At 47.3% G+C, this 19982-nt stretch overlaps 1 protein-coding gene across 1 annotated transcript in view; it reads left to right on the top strand.

Moving 5' to 3' along the window:
- Positions 1-19982, top strand: part of LOC102970019 (adhesion G protein-coupled receptor E2) — a 32993-nt gene that overhangs the window by 11125 nt on the left and 1886 nt on the right. The window contains exons 3-17 of the mRNA XM_007098127.3: positions 5756-5905; positions 7862-7912; positions 8210-8344; positions 11825-11980; positions 12549-12725; positions 13231-13277; positions 13420-13497; positions 13603-13780; positions 16822-16929; positions 17094-17314; positions 17506-17685; positions 18244-18441; positions 18728-18963; positions 19254-19320; positions 19734-19825. Of these exons, the coding sequence (XP_007098189.2) occupies positions 5756-5905; positions 7862-7912; positions 8210-8344; positions 11825-11980; positions 12549-12725; positions 13231-13277; positions 13420-13497; positions 13603-13780; positions 16822-16929; positions 17094-17314; positions 17506-17685; positions 18244-18441; positions 18728-18963; positions 19254-19320; positions 19734-19825 (2074 nt within the window). The remainder of the gene's footprint in view (positions 1-5755; positions 5906-7861; positions 7913-8209; positions 8345-11824; positions 11981-12548; positions 12726-13230; positions 13278-13419; positions 13498-13602; positions 13781-16821; positions 16930-17093; positions 17315-17505; positions 17686-18243; positions 18442-18727; positions 18964-19253; positions 19321-19733; positions 19826-19982) is intronic.

Raw genomic sequence — 19982 nt, 5'->3', positions numbered from 1 at the left:
GACTGTGGCCCCAGCAGTGGGCTGGGGGCAGACATCGGGTCGGACTGCGGCCCCGCCCACTAACTCCAGTTATACACCACAGCACAGGGGAAGTGCACTGCAGGTCCTCACCACGCCAGGGACTCTCCAAAATGACCAAACGGAAGAATTCCCCTCAGAAGAATCTCCAGGAAATAACAACAGCTAATGAACTGATCAAAAAGGATTTAAATAATATAACAGAAAGTGAATTTAGAATAATAGTCATAAAATTAATCGCTGGGCTTGAAAACAGTATACAAGACAGCAGAGAATCTCTTGCCACAAAGATCGAGGGACTAAGGAACAGTCACGAGGAGTTGAAAAACGCTTTAAACGAATTGCAAAACAAAATGGAATCCACGATGGCTCGGCTTGAAGAGGCAGAGGAGAGAATAGGTGAGCTAGAAGATAAAGTTATGGAGAAAGAGGAAGCTGAAAGAAAGAGAGATAAAAAAATCCAGGAGTATGAGGGGAAAATTAGAGAACTAAGTGATACACTAAAAAAAAATAATATACGCATAATTGGTATCCCAGAGGAGGAAGAGAGAGGGAAGGGTGCTGAAGGGGTACTTGAACAAATTATAGCTGAGAACTTCCCTGAACTGGGGAAGGAAAAAGGCATTGAAATCCAAGAGGCACAGAGAACTCCCTTCAGACGTAACTTGAATCGATCTTCTGCACGACATATCATAGTGAAACAGGCAAAATACAAGGATAAAGAGAGAATTCTGAAAGCAGCAAGGGATAAACGTGCCCTCACATATAAAGGGAGACCTATAAGACTCGTGACTGATCTCTCCTTTGAAACTTGGCAGGCCAGAAAGGCTTGGCACGATATCTACAGTGTGCTAAACAGAAAAAATATGCAGCCGAGAATCCTTTATCCAGCAAGTCTGTCATTTAGAATAGAAGGAGAGATAAAGGTCTTCCCAAACAAACAAAAACTGAAGGAATTTGTCACCACGAAACCAGCCCTACAAGAGATCCTAAGGGGGATCCTGTGAGACAAAGTACCAGAGACATCACTACAAGCATAAAACATACAGACATCACAATGACTCTAAACCCGTATCTTTCTATAATAACACTGAATGTAAATGGATTAAATGCGCCAACCAAAAGACATAGGGTATCAGAATGGATAAAAAAACAAGACCCATCTATTTGCTGTCTACAAGAGACTCATTTTAGATCTGAGGACACCTTTAGATTGAGAGTGAGGGGATGGAGAACTATTTATCATGCTCCTGGAAGCCAAAAGAAAGCTGGAGTAGCCATACTTATATCAGACAAACTAGACTTTAAATTAAAGGCTGTAACAAAAGATGAAGAAGGGCATTATATAATAATTACAGGGTCTATCCATCAGGAAGAGCTAACTATTATAAATGTCTATGCGCCAAATAGCGGAGCCCCCAGATATATAAAACAATGACTCATAAACATAAGCAACCTTATTGATAAGAATGTGGTCATTGCAGGGGACTTTAACACCCCACTTACAGAAATGGATAGATCATCTAGACACACAGTCAATAAAGAAACAAGGGCCCTGAATGATACATTGGATCAGATGGACTTGACAGATCTATTTAGAACTCTGCATCCCAAAGCAACAGAATATACTTTCTTCTCGAGTGCACATGGAACATTCTCCAAGATAGATCATATACTGGGTCACAAAACAGCCCTTCATAAGTTTACAAGAATTGAAATTATACCATGCATACTTTCAGATCACAATGCTATGAAGCTTGAAATCAACCACAGGAAAAAGTCTGGAAAACCTCCAAAAGCATGGAGGTTAAAGAACACCCTACTAACAAATGAGTGGGTCAACCAGGCAATTAGAGAAGAAATTAAAAAATATATGGAAACAAACGAAAATGAAAATACAACAATCCAAACGCTTTGGGACGCAGCGAAGGCAGTCCTGAGAGGAAAATACATTGCAATCCAGGCCTATCTCAAGAAACAAGAAAAATCCCAAATACAAAATCTAACAGCACACCTAAAGGAAATAGAAGCAGAACAGCAAAGGCAGCCTAAACCCAGAAGAAGAAGAGAAATAATAAAGATCAGAGCAGAAATAAACAATATAGAATCTAAAAAAACTGTAGAGCAGATCAACGAAACCAAGAGTTGGTTTTTTGAAAAAATAAACAAAATTGACAAACCTCTAGCCAAGCTTCTCAAAAAGAAAAGGGAGATGACCCAAATAGATAAAATCATGAATGAAAATGGAATTATTACAACCAATCCCTCAGAGATACAAACAATTATCAGGGAATACTATGAAAAATTATATGCCAACAAATTGGACAACCTGGAAGAAATGGACAAATTTCTAAACACCCACACTCTTCCAAAACTCAATCACGAGGAAATAGAAAGCTTGAACAGACCCATAACCAGAGAAGAAATTGAATCGGTTATCAAAAATCTCCCAACAAATAAGAGTCCAGGACCAGATGGCTTCCCAGGGGAGTTCTACCAGACGTTTAAAGCAGAGATAATACCTATCCTTCTCAAGCTATTCCAAGAAATAGAAAGGGAAGGAAAACTTCCAGACTCATTCTATGAAGCCAGTATTACTTTGATTCCTAAACCAGACAGAGACCCAGTAAAAAAAGAGAACTACAGGCCAATATCCCTGATGAATATGGATGCAAAAATTCTCAATAAGATACTAGCAAATCGAATTCAACAGCATATAAAAAGAATTATTCACCATGATCAAGTGGGATTCATTCCTGGGATGCAGGGCTGGTTCAACATTCGCAAATCGATCAACGTGATACATCACATTAACAAAAAAAAAGAGAAGAACCATATGATCCTGTCAATCGATGCAGAAAAGGCCTTTGACAAAATCCAGCACCCTTTCTTAATAAAAACCCTTGAGAAAGTCGGGATAGAAGGAACATACTTAAAGATCATAAAGGCCATTTATGAAAAGCCCACAGCTAACATCATCCTCAACGGGGAAAAACTGAGAGCTTTTTCCCTGAGATCAGGAACACGACAAGGATGCCCAATCTCACCGCTGTTGTTTAATATAGTGCTGGAAGTTCTAGCATCAGCAATCAGACAACAAAAGGAAATCAAAGGCATCAAAATTGGCAAAGATGAAGTCAAGCTTTCGCTTTTTGCAGATGACATGATATTATACGTGGAAAATCCGATAGACTCCACCAAAAGTCTGCTAGAACTGATACATGAATTCAGCAAAGTTGCAGGATACAAAATCAATGTGCAGAAATCAGTTGCATTCTTATACACTAACAATGAAGCAACAGAAAGACAAATGAAGAAACTGATCCCATTCACAATTGCACCAAGAAGCATAAAATACCTAGGAATAAATCTAACCAAAGATGTAAAAGATCTGTATGCTGAAAACTATAGAAAGCTTATGCAGGTAATTGAAGAAGATATAAAGAAATGGAAAGACATTCCCTGCTCATGGATTGGAAGAATAAATATTGTCAAAATGTCAATACTACCCAAAGCTATCTACACATTCAAGGCAATCCCAATCAAAATTGCACCAGCATTCTTCTCGAAACTAGAACAAGCAATCCTAAAATTCATATGGAACCACAAAAGGCCCCGAATAGCCAAAGTAATTTTGAAGAAGAAGACCAAAGCAGGAGGCATCACAATCCCAGACTTTAGCCTCTACTACAAAGCTGTCATCATCAAGACAGCATGGTATTGGCATAAAAACAGACACATAGACCAATGGAATAGAATAGAAACCCCAGAACTAGACCCACAAACATATGGCCAACTCATCTTTGACAAAGCAGGAAAGAACATCCAATGGAAAAAAGACAGTCTCTTTAACAAATGGTGCTGGGAGAACTGGACAGCAACACGCAGAAGGTTGAAACTAGACCACTTTCTCACACCATTCACAAAAATAAACTCAAAATGGATAAAGGACCTGAATGTGAGACAGGAAACCATCAAAACCTTAGAGGAGAAAGCAGGAAAAGACCTCTCTGACCTCAGCCGTAGCAATCTCTTACTCGGCACATCCCCAAAAGCAAGGGAATTAAAAGCAAAAGTGAATTACTGGGACCTTATGAAGATAAAAAGCTTCTGCACAGCAAAGGAAACAACCAACAAAACTAAAAGGCAACCAACGGAATGGGAAAAGATATTTGCAAATGACACATCGGACAAAGGGCTAGTATCCAAAATCTATAAAGAGCTCATCAAACTCCACACCCGAAAAACAAATAACCCAGTGAAGAAATGGGCAGAAAACATGAATAGACACTTCTCTAAAGAAGACATCCGGATGGCCAACAGGCACATGAAAAGATGTTCAACGTCGCTCCTTATCAGGGAAATACAAATCAAAACCACACTCAGATACCACCTCACGCCAGTCAGAGTGGCCAAAATGAACAAATCAGGAGACTATAGATGCTGGAGAGGATATGGAGAAACAGGAACCCTCTTGCACTGTTGGTGGGAATGCAAATTGGTGCAGCCGCTCTGGAAAGCAGTGTGGAGGTTCCTCAGAAAATTAAAAATAGACCTACCCTATGACCCAGCAATAGCACTGCTAGGAATTTATCCAAGGGATACAGGAGTACTGATGCATAGGGGCACTTGTACCCCAATGTTTATAGCAGCACTGTCAACAATAGCCAAATGATGGAAAGAGCCTAAATGTCCATCAACTGATGAATGGATAAAGAAATTGTGGTTTATATACACAATGGAATACTACGTGGCAATGAGAAAAAATGAAATATGGCCTTTTGTAGCAACATGGATGGAACTGGAGAGTGTGATGCTAAGTGAAATAAGCCATACAGAGAAAGACAGATACCATATGGTTTCACTCTTATGTGGATCCTGAGAAACGTAACAGAAACCCATGGGGGAGGGGAAGGAAAAAAAAAAAAAAAAGAGGTTAGAGTGGGAGAGAGCCAAAGCATAAGAGACTGTTAAAAACTGAGAACAAACTGAGGGTTGATGGGGGGTGGGAGGGAGGGCAGGGTGGGAGGGAGGGCAGGGTGGGTGATGGGTATTGAGGAGGGCACCTTTTGGGATGAGCACTGGGTGTTGTATGGAAACCAATTTGACAGTAAATTTCATATATTAAAAAATAAAAATAAAATTAAAAAATAAAAATTAAAAAAAAATAAATAAAAGGATAAAAGAACTTTTGAACTAAAAAAAAAAAAAAAGAAAAAAAAAGAAAGAAACCATCAACGCTCAGGGACCTGGCCATCTGCTTCTATCCTCAGGTGTGAATGCTGAGTGTCATGTGTCACCCTAGACAGCCCCCAGGCCATGACTGGCTCCACCTCTCAGCATCGAGGGTGGCCTTCCATGCTACTGGCACCCTGAGAGCCCACCCCAGGTCTCCAGCGGTACAAATAACACCACAGGGAAGGGTCTGGACCCTGACTCGGTGCCTCTGTTTATCCCACAAGGTCTACAGAAGGGGATGCAGACCTCCTTCCAGCCCCCATCCTGGAACAGTAGCATCTGAATCTAGGTGGCCCTCAGGCCCAGCCAGAGAGCAGAGACGGCTGTCAGCAGGCTTTCTGGAGCGGCCGGCCCTGCTCAGTCCAGCCTGGGGAGTGCTACCCGGGAGCTGTGTCTGTCCAGACTTCATTGTCGGGTCAGGCTGGTGACCGGGCTCTCTGCCTGTGGGAACTTATTCCTTTGAAAGTGGAAGGAATAAGCTTACGTTGTTGTATTCCAGACATCGACGTGTGTGAGCGACCCTGGAGGACGCCCTGTGTACCATACGTTGACTGCCAGGGCGTGGATGGGAGATACTGCGTGTGCGGCCCAGGGCAGGAGCTGATTCCCGAGATGACATTCAGGAATGAGAGTGAAAACATGTGTCAAGGTAAGAAGGGCTTTGCACCTTCTGTCTCCTCATCCTCGAGGTTTGAGGTCACTGACCCCACTCTGTCCAGGCCCCAGAGAGCCGTTCTGGGCACCTATACCTGTGTCCCAGCCCTCCCCAAAGCCCCAGACTCAGATCCCTCTGCAGAGTGCCACTTAACTCAATTCTGGAGCATCTCCCTTGCCGCCCAGCATTTCACTTTCAGAAAACCAGAGGGATGGCATCCAACATACTTCACAAGCTCACGGCATGTTATGTTCCGGAGCAGTATCCACCCTCTTCTTCTTCATCAGTGGCAGCCAAGATGAGACTTTCCCCCTGCTCCCCCGAGATCTACACGGGCTCAGCCGCACCAGGACCCCTGTCAGCCCCCCAGCATCATGATGGACCCAGGAGCCCTGCCCATAAATGTGGGAGGGGGGCGATCCCAGGGTGGGCCTACCTTCCCTGACTCACAACCCGGCCTGGAAAAGACGCCTCCTAGCACTCTAACCGGCCTCTTGGCCTCCAGGCTCTAATTGCCCATCCCGGGCTCTGCCCTGAACCTTGTCTGTAATTTTAGTTCACAGGCCAGTGGGCAACTCAGGTGACTGGGATGTGGAGGATGTTGGGAGAAGGTGGGAAGAGCGAAATGGGCCACTCCACACATGCTCTAAGATTCAGGCGAATGAAAGAGGCTGCCGTCTGGGCTGGATGAAAACAGAGGGGATCATTGCCAGAGGCGTGACCTTCTTCCAAAGAGGGCAACCCGAAGCCCCACATTGACCCAGACACTCAGACAGAAGGTGGAGGCTGAGTCCCACTTGGTAGGGCACACAGGTCTGCCCCCCTGGTGGGAGGCCAAGGGCAGAGAAGACAGAATCATCTGCCATCCCTCACCCATGGGCGCCTGCCCCCTCTCCAGCCACCCAGCCATCACCCACCACTGGCCCTGCTCAGATATCTCACCACTTTCTTTTAGTCTGGAGAATTCCTTCTTGGGGATCAGAAAAGGCAACTTCACAGCCCCAAAGCTGCCTGGCCGGATGTCAGCCCCACCGTCCACTTCAGCCTGGTCCTCACCATCCTGGTGACCCTGCCTATCCAGCAGGACCTTCATTCTCCTGACCCTTTCCCTCAAGCCTGGCTGGAAGGTCCTGGCTCAAGTGTGGGACTTGTCCATGTCCATAGAGCTAGAGTCTCAGAGTGAGCGTGGATGGGAGCATGATGTCCTGCGAGGGTCACCAGGATTCTAAAGGTTATGCAGGCAGTGAGATCCACCCTGGGGAAGTCAGGACAAAGGCCATTGCTGGATGCCATGACAGGTCCTGGTCAGGAACGCAGCATTTCCCCTGCACTCAGCTCCCAGGAAGGCCCACCCTGGACTTGTCCAAGTCCTCAAGCTGGGACTCAGGTGGCCGTGATGTCCCTGCTCCATCTGGGAGCCACCCAGGAAAGCTGAGGGCACCAAAGCTGACAGACAGAGAGGGTTTGGGCCACTGCCATCCACACGTGGGGAACAGAGCATCCGGCCACACCATCCTCCCATAGGGTGCCCCATGTGAAATAGAAAAGGCACCCACTCACCAGAGAGGAGAGAGCAGGGCCTTCTCCAAGCAGATTTCTGCCATCGCCAGAGAACAAAGAACCTGCCTATGGGGAAGGCACTGGATTTGAAGATTTTCTACTTCAAGGTTTACTCCCCTCCACTGGGAGAGGTTGGGGTTTCTATGTTGTATCCCTGACGTCAGCTGCCTGTGTGTACTCTGTCCCCTCACCTAGAGCACCCGAGGCTCCGCGAAGGCTGTGGTTGTCCTTGACTGACTCCTGGGGAAGTCCAGGGAGAGGGACAGACAGGCCGTGTTTTGGTTCTGTGTAAGGTACAAGAGCCTCCCTCCAGGGGGCAATGACCAGGCAGACAGGGGTTGAAATGGGACCTTGACTCTCCTCTGTCATCTCTCTGTTTTTCTGCCCCAGGGCTCTTGGTGCTGCTGCTGTTGACACTGGGGCCTGTACAGAAACTGAGTGGTAAGTCTGCCCAGCCAGCCCCATTGGTGACATAAGCTGGGGAGTGCATGCTGGGGTCTGGGTTCTCTCACCGATAAGGGGGTACGGGAAGGGAGCTTATTGCACAAATGAGGCTCACAGATGGTCTTCTGGGTATAAAAGAAGCTGTTTCTTCCTCCCTAAATGTGCAGAGTTTTCTGAGCTCTTCCAATGGCAGCCATCCTTCTCTTTCCTCCCCCGCTCTACTCCTGGACCTCCAGCGGGCAGCTGGCTCCCTCCATTTCTTGAGCCTTCTGACTGTGGTCTTGGTCCCCACAGCTTCTGCCCCCACAGACTGTGCTCAGTGGTGCCCTCCAAAGTCCTCATGTGTCAACGCCACAGCCTGTCGCTGCTCTCCAGGGTTCACTTCTTTATCCGGGGACATCTTCACCAACCGCTTGGAGAATTGTGATGGTACAGGGGCCTGGGGGGGTGGTGGTGGTGGTGGGCACATGGAGATGTTGGGGGAAGATGTTCTCCTCTCTATGCCTCAGTTTGCTTGTCTGTAAATTGGGGATCATCGTTGTATCCACCCCACACGGATGGAGTGAGATTTAAAATCTGCCCGTGTGGAGAACCGATAAAGACGAGTATGGAGCGGATGGTCCAACACAAGCTCTTATCATGGCTACTGCCGTTAATACTATGATCGTGCTCGTTGCACAAGGAAAGGGGAGAAAGAATGGAAGCAACAGGAGGAAAGAAACACAGGACTTGAAAGCCCAGGCTCTCCTCCTGGCGTGAGCTCACCGGGAACTCCCGACCCCTCAAGGTCATGGTTTCCCGCCTCACTGTTCACAGCAGACCCATGAGGAAGCAAATCTAGCACCAGTTTTCCTCCCTGCCTCCTTGCACCCCTACCAATCCCTCCCCACCTCTGGCACCCACGCATCTGTTGCCTGTATGACTTCTGTCTTGTTTGTGGGTTTGTTTTTAGATTCCACATACATTGAAATCGTACGGTATTTGTCTTTCTCTGTGCAACTTAACTCACTTAGTGTAATGCCCTCAAGGTCCATCCATGGTGTTGCAAATGGCAGGACTGTCTTCCCTTGTATGGTTAAGTGATACTCCCCCATACACATACAACACTTTTTCATTATCCACTCAAGCATCGATAAAAACTAAAGTTGTTTCCCTACCTTGCCTGTTACAAATAAAGCTGCAACGAACACGAGGATGTCGACTTTCAAGTTAGTGTTTTTGTTTCCTTCAAATAAATACCCAGAAGTAGAACTGCCGGATGATGTGGTACTTCCATTTTTAATGTTTTGAATTTCCCACAGTGGCTGCACCAGTTTGCATTCCCACCCACGGTGCGCAAGGTTCCCTTTTTCCCACATCCTCACCAACACTTGTTATTTCTTATCTTTTTTATAATAGCCATTCCAACAGGTGCGAGATGGTATCTCATCACAGTTTGGCTTTGCACCTCTCTGACGATGAGTGATGTTGGGTACCTTTTCATGTACCTGTTGGCCATTTGGATGTCTTCTTTGGAAAATGTCTTTTCAGATCTGCAGCCCATTTTTTAAGTTGGATTGTTTATTTTTCTTTTTTCTATTGTGTTGAATGAGTTCTGTATTTTGGATGTTAGCCACTTCTCAGCTTTATGATTTGCAAATATTTTCTACTAAACTGTAGGTTGCTTTTTCATTTTTTGATGGTTTCTTTTGCTGTGCAGAAGTTTTTTAGTTTGATATGTTCCCACTAACTTATCTTTGTTTTTTGGAGTCAAATCCAAAAAAATCTGTGCCAAGACCAATTTCAAGAGCTTATTCCCTATGTTTTTTCTATAAATTTTATGGCTTCGTTTTTTTAAATGATAATAATTGGGCTCAAAGAGATTGAATTAGCCAGAGTCACCATTAATAAGGATGTAGAACCTAGATGAAGATCTAAAACTAAAGTGTTTTAAAAAAAAAATAAAAAATAACAAAACTGAAGAGTTTTTATTCTTCAACAATGCAAAATCATAAAAGAAAATTATATTACTTAAATATGGTTAACATGGTAAATTTTATGTTAAGGGCATTCTACCACAATAAAAAAATAATGGGGAAAGGAGGACATGAGCAGCTCTCACACCAAGAAATATTCTTCATCTACTCAAAATCATCTTAGATGCAAATTTATTGATAATAAAGGAAAATATTCCTAATATGTTTGAAAAGCTGAGGGGAAAACTATCTTAAATCTTCCAGTAGTTCATATAGTAGACTTACAGTTGATTTTCTTTGTTCTCATTTTTTACATTTTCTTTGTTTTCTAAGTACCCATGTGTCATTTAGTGCTTGAGGAAAATATTTTATCAGAGAAAAAAAAGGTGCTGTTGTGACCATTGCCCGGCCTTTGTGCATTTGCATACGGGTCTCATGAAGATTCATGGCTGGGTGAGCATGACGAGGAGATCCTACCGCTAATGTAACTGGACCCCGGCTCCTTTCTGGAAGCACATCTGTCTGGTTGAGGAGGCCTCATGCCTTCCACACCTTGGATCTCATTCTCAACCGTCCCCCACTTGAGTCCACCCCATCCCACAACCCTAGAGACAGGTGTCCAGCCATCGCCCCCATCTGAGAAGACAGGAGGGTGGTCCCATGGCCCAGACGGGGCCGTGCCTCTTCCCGCCTGCTGTCCCATCCTGGGCCCGATGCCCACAGCCTGGGCCCGGGGCCTTAGAAGGAAGTCCTCGAGTTCGGGTAGGAGACTCTGCTCTGGGGGAGACCAGCTGCCTGCCCCCACTCAGCACGAGGTCATGAGCCCTTGCAGGCTCTGAAAGTCTCTGGTCCCCCCATGGGAGTGTCTGGGACCAAACATTCTGTCCCTGCCCTTTGATTCACCTGATCAAGTTGTTGAGGTTGTCGATAGCTGATGGTGTCCAGCCTTGCTCTGTGGGTCCCCGAGCTACTCAAAGAGAACCTGGCTGATGGACAGCTTTCCTGTCATGTTTAAAGAACAGAGAGATGTAGGATGCCCGAAAACATCCCCAGTGACTCGGCTGTGAGACACTTTGTGCGGCTTCTCCATGTCACGTCCCCAGTGTCTCTGACAAGAGGGGACTTCCCTCAGGAGTGGAGATATTGAGACTCCCACTGAGGCATCTTGGGGCATCTTTAAAATGTCTGACTGGGGCACCTGCGTGGCTCAGTCAGTTGAGCATCCAACTCCAGCTCAGGTCATGATCTCATGGTTCATGAGTTTGAGCCCTAACTCAGGCTCTCTGCTGTCAGTACAGGGCCCACTTCGGATCCTCTGTCCCCTTCTCTCTCTGCGTGTCTCTCTCTCTCTCTCTCTCTCTCTCTCTCTCTCTCAAATAAAATAAACATTAAAAAGAAATGCCTGACATTAGGAGCTTAGGGGAGTGGATGATGAGGACTGTGGGTGTCCTTGGGCCACTGTGAATAATGGAAGTGAAAGCTGTCAATGAGCAGAGGCCTGACCACCTGGCTTTATCTTCATGTGCGAATAAGTGTGACCCTGAACAGACTCCAGCCGTGACTCCCTTCACTGACTCATTATGGAGAGTGGCCTTCAATACCACTGTCGCCCTGACTGCAGCCCATCCCCAGGTTCCCAATCACGCAGACAGACTCAGTGCCTCTGTCCACCCCATGAGGTCTGCAGAAGGGGAGGCAGACCTCCTTCCAGCCCCCATCATGGAACAGAAGCATCTGAATCTAGGTGCCCCTCAGGCCCAGCCAGAGAGCAGAGATGAGCGGGGCCTTCAGCAGCTTTCTGGAGCAACCTGACTCCCACTCAGACCAGCCCCTGAAATGCCACCTGCAAGCTGAGTTCTCTCCCGTTCCGTTGGTAGAGTGGCTGGAGGCCAGGGCCTCTGCCCATGGGAACCCACACCTTTGGGAGGTAACCTTTTGTCCTGTTGGCTTTCAGACATCAACGAGTGTGGACCACCCCCCAGAGTGTCCTGTGGAAAATTCGCACACTGCCTTAACACAGAGGGGAGCTACCACTGCACGTGCAGCCCAGGATACGAGCTTGCTTCTGGGGCAAAAACATTCAGGAATGAAAGTGAGAACACATGTCAAGGTAAGAACCACCCCACGTCTTCCATCTCCCCAACCATGCGGTGGGAAGGCATTTGCTCCACTTTCTCTAAGCATCAGAGAGCTGTCCTCGGCACCTACCCGGTCACGCACTCCTCTTTGAACCCCAAGGCTCAGAACCTTCTGCAGAGGGTCACTTCTGAAAGTTCAGAGTATCCCTTGCCCACCCGCCCCCCCCCCCTGCCCCAGCATCTTGTTTTTGTAAAACAAGAGAGAAGGATGGCACTCAAGATATTTAAGGAGCTCACAGCATATTGCTTCCAGCGCAAGATCCCTCCTCTTTACCATCATCAGTGACTGCCAGGATGAGACCTTTCCCCACCAAAGCCCACCTGGGCTCTGCCATACCAGGAAAACTCTCAGACCTCTTGGGCCACATTGGACTCAGGGACCCCACCCCGAAACACTGGAGTGGGAAGATTTGAGAGCTGAGCTTTTCTGAGCCAGTGGTCTCCCTGGCCAACAGTTTTGGCATCCTGATACCCCCTCCTTCTCAGGTGCTCAGTCCCTTGTCTCCTTCCCTGCACAAGGCTTACCCTGACTCTCCCCAGTAATTTCAGTTCACATTCCTGAGAGCAAACCAGATGACCAGAAGCCAGAAGAATGCTGTGTGGAGTCTAAGCAGAATTACACAGATCCACCCCCATACACACATAGAAAATTACATGATCAGAAGGGGCTCCCGTCGAGACAAGATAGCAACAGACGGCATCATTGGGGACCAGCAGGTGAGCAGCTGCCCTGAGGGAATTAAAACAAAGGCCATCAATGGGAGCCAGATCCAACAGGATCCTTGTTGGGTAATGCACCATTTTCCCTGCACTTGGTTCCCTAGAAGACCCACACTGGCCTTTGTCCAAATGCTCAGGCTGGGACACAGATACCCACGATGTCTCACCCTGGCTGAAAGCTGCCCGGGGAAGCCGAGGGCACCCAGCCAGGGCTGGGAGACAGGGAGGACCCAGGCCAGTTCCATCCATATCTGGCCAGCAGAGCATCTAGGCCACCACATTCACCCATAGCACACCTCTGTGTGAATAAGAAAAGGCACTCACTCACCAGGGAGGAGACAGTAGGGCCTTCCCGATGCTTCTATGCCCAAACCAGGCTCCCTGAATAACCAAATGACCGCCTGGGAAAGTACCTGGCCTGACCTGACCCCAGACCCCTACCCCCGAACACGTACAAAGATAGATGCTGTCACACCTCATGAAGCACTCTTGTCTCTTGCAGGCAACTTTTTCCCCAGCTGGACCCCACCCCGTGGAATCAAGAGCCGGGTGAGTTGGCCCCAGCAGGGACCAGGAGACAGGAAATCTTTCCTTGAAGCACGGGCTGCCCGCCCTCCCTGGCCACCATTTTCCCCAAGCTTCCCCACTCGCACGTGAGGCTCTCTGACCTCCTCATTTGCCCTCTTCCCAGAGACTCTCCCGCTTCTTTGAAAAAGTCGAAGATCTGGCCAGAAAGTTCATACCGGCCTTTGCCCAGGACAGCATCCAGGTAAATAGACTTTATTCTCCAGGATCTTTATTCTGAGGCTCAATGGACAGCCTCTTCATGCAGTCTGGCCGACGGCTCACGACTTCTGGGTCTGCTTTCCCCCAGGGCCTCATAGAGGGGGTGGATGAGTTGTTGCAGACCCCAGAAGACTTGGAGGCGCTGCCCCGCTCAGAGCAGCACCGTGTGGCCACGAACCTACTCGCTGGCCTGGAGGACGTCCTGAGAAACATAAGCCAGGCCCTGCCCAATGGGACATTGACCTTCAATGCATCTGCAGGCACAGGCAAGTACTGGGGTCTGCCCCGGGCTCCTGCCCTGCCCTTCCCCACCTCGTTTATCCCCCAGTCTCACTGGAGCCAGTGACCACGCTTGTATCTCAGTGTTACACTCCCTAAACCAATTAAAAGTGGTTAAAAAGAAATGAATATATTATGCTAAGTCAGAGATGGCCAAATACCATGTGGTCTCACTTATATGTGGAATTCTAAAAAAAAAGGGGGGGGGCACAAGCTTATAGACACAGATTAGTGAGTGTCAGAGGTAGGGGTGAGGTGTGTGGGGGTGGGGCAGTGGGCTAAATGGGTGAAGGGGGTCAAAAGATATAAAATAACTAAGTCATGGGATGTAATGTACAGCACGAGGATAATAACACTATATTACATGTTTCCAAGTTGCTACAAGAGTAAACCTTGAAAGTTCTTATCACAGGAAAAAAAAATGTAACTCTATGTGGGGACAAGTGTTTACTACACTCACTGTGGTGATCATTTTGCAACACATACAAATAACAAATCATCACCATGTACACCTGAAACTAATATCATGTTCTATGTTCGTTATACTTCAATTAAAAAAAGAAATGAATAAAGCCATAAATAATATACATCTTAATAGAAACTAAATTATGAGCAGTTGAGTTAATGGTAATGAAGAACATAAAATACAATAGAAATGGCTTCCCAAGAAAACAATTTACTTAATTTGGAATCATATGCAGTTAATGTTCTCTCACGGTTAAGTATTTTATTTGTTTCATTTGAGGTAGAATTCACGTAACATAAAATCCACCATTTTATTTTTTTTTTAATTTTTTTTTTAACGTTTATTTATTTTTGAGACAGAGACAGAGCATGAATGGGGAAGGGTCAGAGGGAGAGGGAGACACAGAATCTGAAACAGGCTCCAGGCTCTGAGCTGTCAGCACAGAGCCCAACGCGGGGCTCGAACTCACGGACCGTGAGATCATGACCTGAGCCGAAGTCGGACACTTAACCGACTGAGCCACCCAGGCGCCCCAAAATCCACCATTTTAAACAAAGTATACAATTCAGTGGCATTTAGTACATTCACGGAGTTGTGATCATTGCCTCTATTTCTAAACGATTTTCATCGCCCTCGAAGTAAATACTGTATGCCACCCCACCCCCAGAAGTCACTCCCTATTCCTCCGCTCCCCCAGCCCCTGGCCACCACTAGTCTGTTTTCTGTCTCTATGGATGGGCCTATTCTGGACTTCTCATACCTAGAGAGTCATACACTATGTGGTTTCTTTCACCTAGCAGGATGTTTTCAAGGTTCATCCACGTTGTAGCATCTCTCAGTGTTTCATTCCCTTTTGCGGCTGAGTAACATTTAATTGTAGATGGATACAGCACTTCTTGTGTCCCCGTTCACCCACTGATGCACATTTAGGGTGTTGCCACCCTTTGACTCTTCACATGGTGCTACTGAGAATATCGGTTCACACATTTTTGTTTGAATAACTGTTCTCGGTTCTTTGGGGTACTTACTTAGGACTGGAATTTCTGAGTTATACAGCGATTCTATGGTCAACTTTTTGAGAACCACCAAACTATTTTCCAAAGAGGCTATTTTTCCATCTCGTATTCTCACCGGCAATGGACCCCAATTTCTACCCCCTCAGCAACACTTGGCACTTTCACTTTTTTGTTGTTGTTGTTTTTTTAAGTGTATTTATTTATTTATTTTGAAAGAGAGAGCACAAGCCAGGGAGGGGCACAGAGAGGTAGAGAGAGAGGATCCCAAGCAGGCTCTAAGCTGTCAGCACGGAACCTGATGTGGGGCTCGAACCCACGAACCATGAGATCATGACTTGAGTCGAAGTTGGACACTCAACCAACTAAGCCACCCTGGCGCCCTTGTTTTATTTTTATTAGAGTCTTTTCAGTATGTGTCTGGTGATATCTCATTGTGGTTTTGATTTACGTTTCCCTGATGACTAGTGATGGCTCACATCTTTTTGTGTAATTATTGAACATGTGTGTATCTTTTTTGGAGAAATGTCTATGCAAGTCCCTTTGCCCTTTATTTCATTGTTTGGCTTTTGGTTGTTGACCTGGAAGAATTCTTTATATGTTTTAATAGTACACTCTGTGAGACATGTGACTTGCTAATTTTTTTCTCCCATTCCATAGATTTTTTTTTTTACTTTTTATTTTTTTATTTTTTTCAATATATGAAGTTTATTGTCAAATTGGTTTCCATACAACACCCAGTGCTCATCCCAAAAGGTGCCCTCCTCAATACCCATCACCCACCCTGCCCTCCCTCCCACCCCCCATCAACCCTCAGTTTGTTCTCAGTTTTTAACAGTCTCTTATGCTTTGGCTCTCTCCCACTCTAACCTCCTTTTTTTTTTTTTTCCTTCCCCTCCCCCATGGGTTTCTGTTAAGTTTCTCAGGATCCATATAAGAGTGAATATTTTTTTTTTGCTTTAATGAACAGGTGCTTCTGTTTTGAAATTCATTTTCTCTTTTTTTCTTTAGTTGCATGTGCATTTGGTGCTATATCTAAGAATCCATTGTCAAATCCAAGGCTGTGAAGATTTACATCTGTGTTTTCTTCCAACTGTTGTACTTTTAGCCCTTAAGTTTAGGATTGTTTGTTTGTTTCTTTGTCTGTTTTAGAGACAGAAAGAGAGAGATGGGGAGGGGCAGACTGAGAGACAGAGAAAGAGAGAGAGAGAGAGAGAGAGAGAGAGAGAGAGAGAGAGAGAGAGAATCCAAACGGGCTCCAAGCTTAGCATGGAGCCCAACACAGGCTTTGATCCCACACCCTTGGGGTCATTACCTGAGCTGAAATCAAAAGTCAGATGCTCAACCAACTGAGCCACCAAGGCATGCCTTAAATTTGGCATGCCACTTTGAGTTAATTTTTGTGTGTTGTATGAAGTAGAGTTCCTGTTCTTCTTTCGTGTGTGGATAGCCAGATGTATGTAAACACACATATAAAGGATAGTATTATTGTAACCACTACAGCCACAAATACTATCCTAACTCCCTTAATAACTCTGACATCTCATAGACCTGTCCCTGAAGGTGCAAGAACAAGGAGACAGAAATGTCACCTTGAGTCTGAACCAGGCAAAGATGCTGCTGAGCTTGGATGAGGTGCATGGATCTAGTGACTCAGGTAACGGCCGAGATGGGAGGTCACAAGACGCCCAAGGACGTGACAAACGGGGACCTGAAGCTTACGGGGTGGTAGGGGGCAGAGTGGGGCCACAAAGGGTCCATCTGAGGAAGAAGGGGCCCTGGTGGGCACCCCGAGGTATCCACATTGGCCTTGTCCTGCAGGTCCTTCTGTGGTGGGCCTCGTCTCCACTCCAGGGATGGGCAAGTTACTGGCCAAGGCGCCCCTGGTCCTGGACCCTAAGCAGCAGGCACTTCTGCGTGAACGCAAGGAATGGCTGGGAGAGGTCTCCCCTGTCCTGCTCTCAGATGTCGTCTCTGCCTTTGTGAGCAACAAGGACACCCAGAACCTCAGCTTCCCCGTCACCTTCATCTTCTCCCACCGCGTGAGTCCTGGTGGAATGGGGCTGTGGCTGGGCAAGGAACTGGTCTGGGTCCGGGGCTCAGCCTCACTGTCGAGATCACCCTTTGTGTCCTGGGGGCCTCCTCCGTGGGCGCCTCCTTCCCCCAGGAAAGCCCTTTGCAAACCAGCTTTGGATAAGAGTCTCCAGCTCCCACCGACGCTCTCTTCCTACAGTCGGTGACGCCCGGGCCAACGCAGAAGGCGTTCTGTGTCTTCTGGGAGCACAGTCAGGATGGAGGCGGTCATTGGTCCACCACGGGCTGCGAGATGGTGGTCACCGGAGACGCCAGCACCACCTGCCAGTGCTCCCACCTCAGCAGCTTTGCCGTCCTCATGGCCCACAGCCACGTGCAGGTGAGATCCCTGAGAGAGGCTGCTTTCCACGTCTATCGCTCTCGAACATGTTTCCCCACATGTAGGAGCTTAAAGAAACATAAATTTATGTCTCGTGGTTTCTGTGGGACGAGAATCGGGCGTAGCGTAGCTGAGTTGCCTGCTCTGGGTCTTACAAGGTTGAGACCATTGAGTCAGCCAAAGCTGCATTCTTGTCGGAGGCTTGGGGTCCTCCTGTGAGCTCCCTGGTTGCTGGCAGAATTCCGTTCCTTGCAGTTGTAGGACTGGGGTTCCACTTTCTTTCCAGCTGCGAGCAGGGGACCCTGCTCAGCTCCTAGGGGCTACCTGCATTCCTTCTCTCTAGGCCCTCACACAGTGTATCAACATTTCTGTCCAGAGGCCAGCAGGAGAAGCTCCCTCACCTCAAACGCCATCAAACTTTGAATCCTTTTCTCTAGGAAGAGCCTAGAGCTTTGAGAGCTCACTGATTAGACCAGGCCTACCCAGGGTGATGAAATTCCTCTTAAAGTCAACTGATATAGGACCTGTGACTGTGATGTCCTTTTTGCTGGGTCCCAGAAGGAGGATCCCGTGCTGGTTGTCATCACCTACGTGGGGCTGGGCCTCTCTCTGCTGTGCCTCCTCCTGGCAGCCCTCACCTTCCTCCTGTGCAAAGCCATCCAGAACACCAGCACCTCGCTGCACCTGCAGCTCTCCATCTGCCTCTTCCTGGCCCACCTGCTCTTCCTCACGGCCATCGACCAGACCAAGATCAAGGTACCGACACTGCCACAGAGGACCCCCTGCCCTGAGCCACGGGATGCTCAGTTCGTGGAGCCCTGCTGCACTGATACCTTAACACAATATCGTTGGGTGACAGGGAGGCTGGAGGGGTAAATAGCCTATTTCACGTTGACTGATGAAGCAGAAGACAATCCTCTCTCAACAACTCGACCCTATATATATATATACGAGTTCTCCCCGCTGGCAAGGTATGGGAGGGGTCCTGGGGCCACCCTCCTCCCTGACAGTCCCTCCTGGTGACTCCTTCCTCCTCCCCCAGCTGCTGTGCGCCATCATCGCGGGGGCCTTACACTATCTCTACCTGGCCTCCTTCACCTGGATGCTCTTGGACGGTCTACACCTCTTCCTCACGGCACGCAACCTGACGGTGGTCAACTACTCCAGTATGAGCAGGTTCATGAAGAGACTCATGCTCCCTGTGGGCTATGGAGTCCCGGCTCTAATCGTGGCCATTTCTGCTGCATCCAGACCTTCCCTTTATGGAACACCCACCAGGTAAGCAAATTCCCACTGCCCCTATCTTCTCCAGCACAACTGTGGCCATCATAGAACCAATAGCGATTTAATTTCCCCCGAACATGATAGGCAGAGGAAAGGTCAGTGCCCACTCCGAAGACATCTCTCTGATGGAATATTGTGTTCCTTGAACTGTTTTTAAATCCTTAAGATTTAATTATTTTAAATGTTCATTATGAAGTATTTAATCATTATATATTACACATTCTAGTGATTCTTTATCCACAAAGGCCAATGTTCTCTTGACTCACTTCTCATCTCTCTCTTAGATGCTGGCTCCACACAGACAAAGGATTTGTATGGACCTTCCTGGGCCCCGTCTGCACCATCTTCTCCGTGAGTAACACATGACATCAGAGCATCCTGCCTGCCAAAGTGACGGTCATTCAAAGACCAGGTGTACCAGGAGGGTTACAGGCAGCGGGAGCAATCATTCCAGTTGGCCCAGGACTGATGAGAGACCCCCCCCCCCCGGGATGCAGGAATTTCCATTGCAACAACAGGACTAACATGTTTCCTGAGACCTGGGACTTTCAGTGCTAAAATTGGGAGTTTCCATGCGAACTGCATCGAAGTGCTCGCCAAAGTTACAGGACAAACACATGCCTGAGTTACAGGGTGGTTGGTCTAGTCTTCTAGGACTTCTACAAAAGGCAAAACTTCTTACCTGCCGGGTTAGGTGTTGGATGAGCTAGGAGGATGCTTACCAGATGTGGAGTGAATTTAATACACCTGTGGGCCTTCTGCAGATTAATCTGGCCTTCTTTCTGATGACCTTCTGGATAGTGAAAAACAAGCTCTCCTCCCTCAACAGAGATGTGTCCACCCTCCAGAACACCAGGTGAGGAGGAGTCAGAGGAATGTCCCCCATCCAGAGCATTATCCTCAGAGCTCCAAGGATCTGATGTCCAGAGAGAATGGACTTTGCCCTGATACACAGGGATTGCTTCCATGCCTTACATAGCAGGTCCTGAGAACATTTCTATCCTCACAACACA

Source organism: Panthera tigris, chromosome A2 (genome assembly GCF_018350195.1).
Source record: "Panthera tigris isolate Pti1 chromosome A2, P.tigris_Pti1_mat1.1, whole genome shotgun sequence".
Taxonomy (NCBI): Eukaryota; Metazoa; Chordata; class Mammalia; order Carnivora; family Felidae; genus Panthera; species Panthera tigris.
The sequence above is the reverse complement of the archived record's forward strand: the minus strand, read 5'-3'. Positions and strand labels throughout refer to the sequence as shown.